The sequence below is a fragment of the Eimeria mitis genome, genomic scaffold (genome assembly GCF_000499745.2).
Source record: "Eimeria mitis Houghton genomic scaffold, Emh_scaff1024, whole genome shotgun sequence".
Taxonomy (NCBI): Eukaryota; Apicomplexa; class Conoidasida; order Eucoccidiorida; family Eimeriidae; genus Eimeria; species Eimeria mitis.
Window position 1 is genome coordinate 1 of NW_013567150.1, and position 1921 is coordinate 1921.

General features: G+C 46.5%; 1 protein-coding gene across 1 annotated transcript; it reads right to left on the reverse strand.

Moving 5' to 3' along the window:
• Window positions 1-273: 273 nt before the first annotated feature.
• Window positions 274-1683, reverse strand: EMH_0027780 (SAG family member; the record flags this gene model as incomplete). Its single annotated transcript, XM_013494074.1, has 5 exons — window positions 274-430; window positions 539-763; window positions 1083-1171; window positions 1265-1446; window positions 1578-1683. 5 exons carry the CDS (start codon window positions 1681-1683, stop codon window positions 274-276), a joined length of 759 nt encoding a protein of 252 aa, XP_013349528.1.
• Between the last annotated feature and the right edge of the window lie 238 nt (window positions 1684-1921).

The following is a 1921-nucleotide window of genomic DNA, read 5'->3' on the forward strand; positions in this document are numbered from 1 at the left end:
AAAATTCCACTCAAACAATGGTAATTAATAAATGTACATTGCTTTTAAATTAATAAACGCTGTTTTCAACGGGGATTATGAGAATCCGTTGAATGCGATGCCGCTGCCACCGGCTGGTGGGCGCGGCGAAGCGAAGGTACAGAACAGCAGGGGAAATCAGCTGCTCTTTTAATTAACTTGCAGAAAGAAAACGGCAAACTTCCTACGTTCAATTGTCAAGCGAAAATCGACATTGAGCTTAAAAATCTGAGGCTAGCTCACTGTCTAGCTTCTCTATGCAGAGGCAAATGCCACTATAGCAGTTAAGCCTGCTACAAGAAGGGAGGGTACGGCAGCAGCTGCACCGCCCTGGACAGGAACTTTGAGGTCCTCCTCAGTCATTTGTGTCAATGGTGTTTTTCGTTCAGTGAGCGCTTCGTAATACTCCTTGCTGCAACGCAAAACCAAGACATGAGGAAGCAGACAGTCTAATTGCAGAAGCAGAAGTTGTGCTGTATCCAGCCCTCTCCTTGATTTAGCCCCCTCACTCAACACTTACTCGAAGGGAGCCTTGTTCTCCACCGCTGCAGGCTTCATCTCACAAAAAAGAAATGCGATACTTGTTCCTGCAGTTCGATTCTGGTCTCCTCCTTGAGTGCATGTTCCTACGGCACAGCCAACTCCGGTACTGTTAGTCCAAAGAAGGTGTGCGAGGTTGGCGCCGTCGGCATTCTCCCAGAACTCCCTCCACTTCTCTTCACTATCAGGGTACGACTGCAGCTCACTGAGGGAAGAGCAGCAGTCGACATAACAATACCATGCAGAATTAGTATTGAAGTCAATTGGATCAGCGATGATGATGAAGATGAAGCGGGTCTGTGTCGGGCACGAGGTGTATGAGAGTATGGCTGCTATGATTATGGAGAACTGTTTGTCACATTATCTTCTCTTCTCAGCATTAAACTAATGCATACAATATCACACAAGGCAAAAAACTACGGCACAGAAGTGTCATTTCCTGTGGAATTAGATTTCATGTGGAATTAGATTATATACTTGCTTCCGTGTTGGTGTTGTGCTGCAGGGAGTAAAGATGCACTCACTTAAGTCCAGCTTCAAGAGCTTTCTGCACAGCTTGGCGATATTTTTGGTCTCCAGATTCTGTGAGCTTTGCGGTAAATTTTGTCTTCTTCTGAAAATTCAAAAAGAAGCGAAAGGAGTCCATAAACGTATACAAGCGTATTTACGGCCGCTAGTCGAGCATTTAGACTGTCGATTTACTCACGAGTTCTGCGATGGCTCCCTCACACGTATTGGCTGGCGCTGCATATGCCGCCGGCGTGAATGCATCCTTTAGACCTTCAGCCAGTTCGCTGTTCTCCGTCAATATGCCAATCCGTACAGACATGTGACCAACACGGGCCAAGTTCAAGGAGGTGTATGCATCTCCAAGCAACAGATGCTTGCCTGGAATCAGAAGAACCGATGAGCGCCCATTCCCTGGCAGGTGTATAGGATCAACGCAATGCAGTTTACTTATTTTTTGAAGGAACAGGAAGAAATACTCAAATCAAGAAGATAAAAGCATATCTGCATACCTTTGTCAGCTGTTTCGACGTTGAATTGCAAATCTCCTGCCGCCGGCTGTAGCCCAGAGAGCGCCGCGAGGCAAACAACAGCTGCTCCCTTGAAAATGGGTCCCATAGTCAAAAATAACAGACTAGAAACCGAACAAAACAATTAAACGGGCTATAAAGAGAAGAGTAATAAGACAAAATGAACATGGAGTGTGAATGACAAGCAAGGAGAAGCCTGGGCTCGTCGAGCTTGTCGCCTAGCTGTGAGCCGGTAGCCCCCCTAGAGGCGGGCCTGGCACAAATCTGATGGTTCTCCGGTGCACACGAGGACTCGAATAGAAAGACAAGCTAAATAAATCCAAATC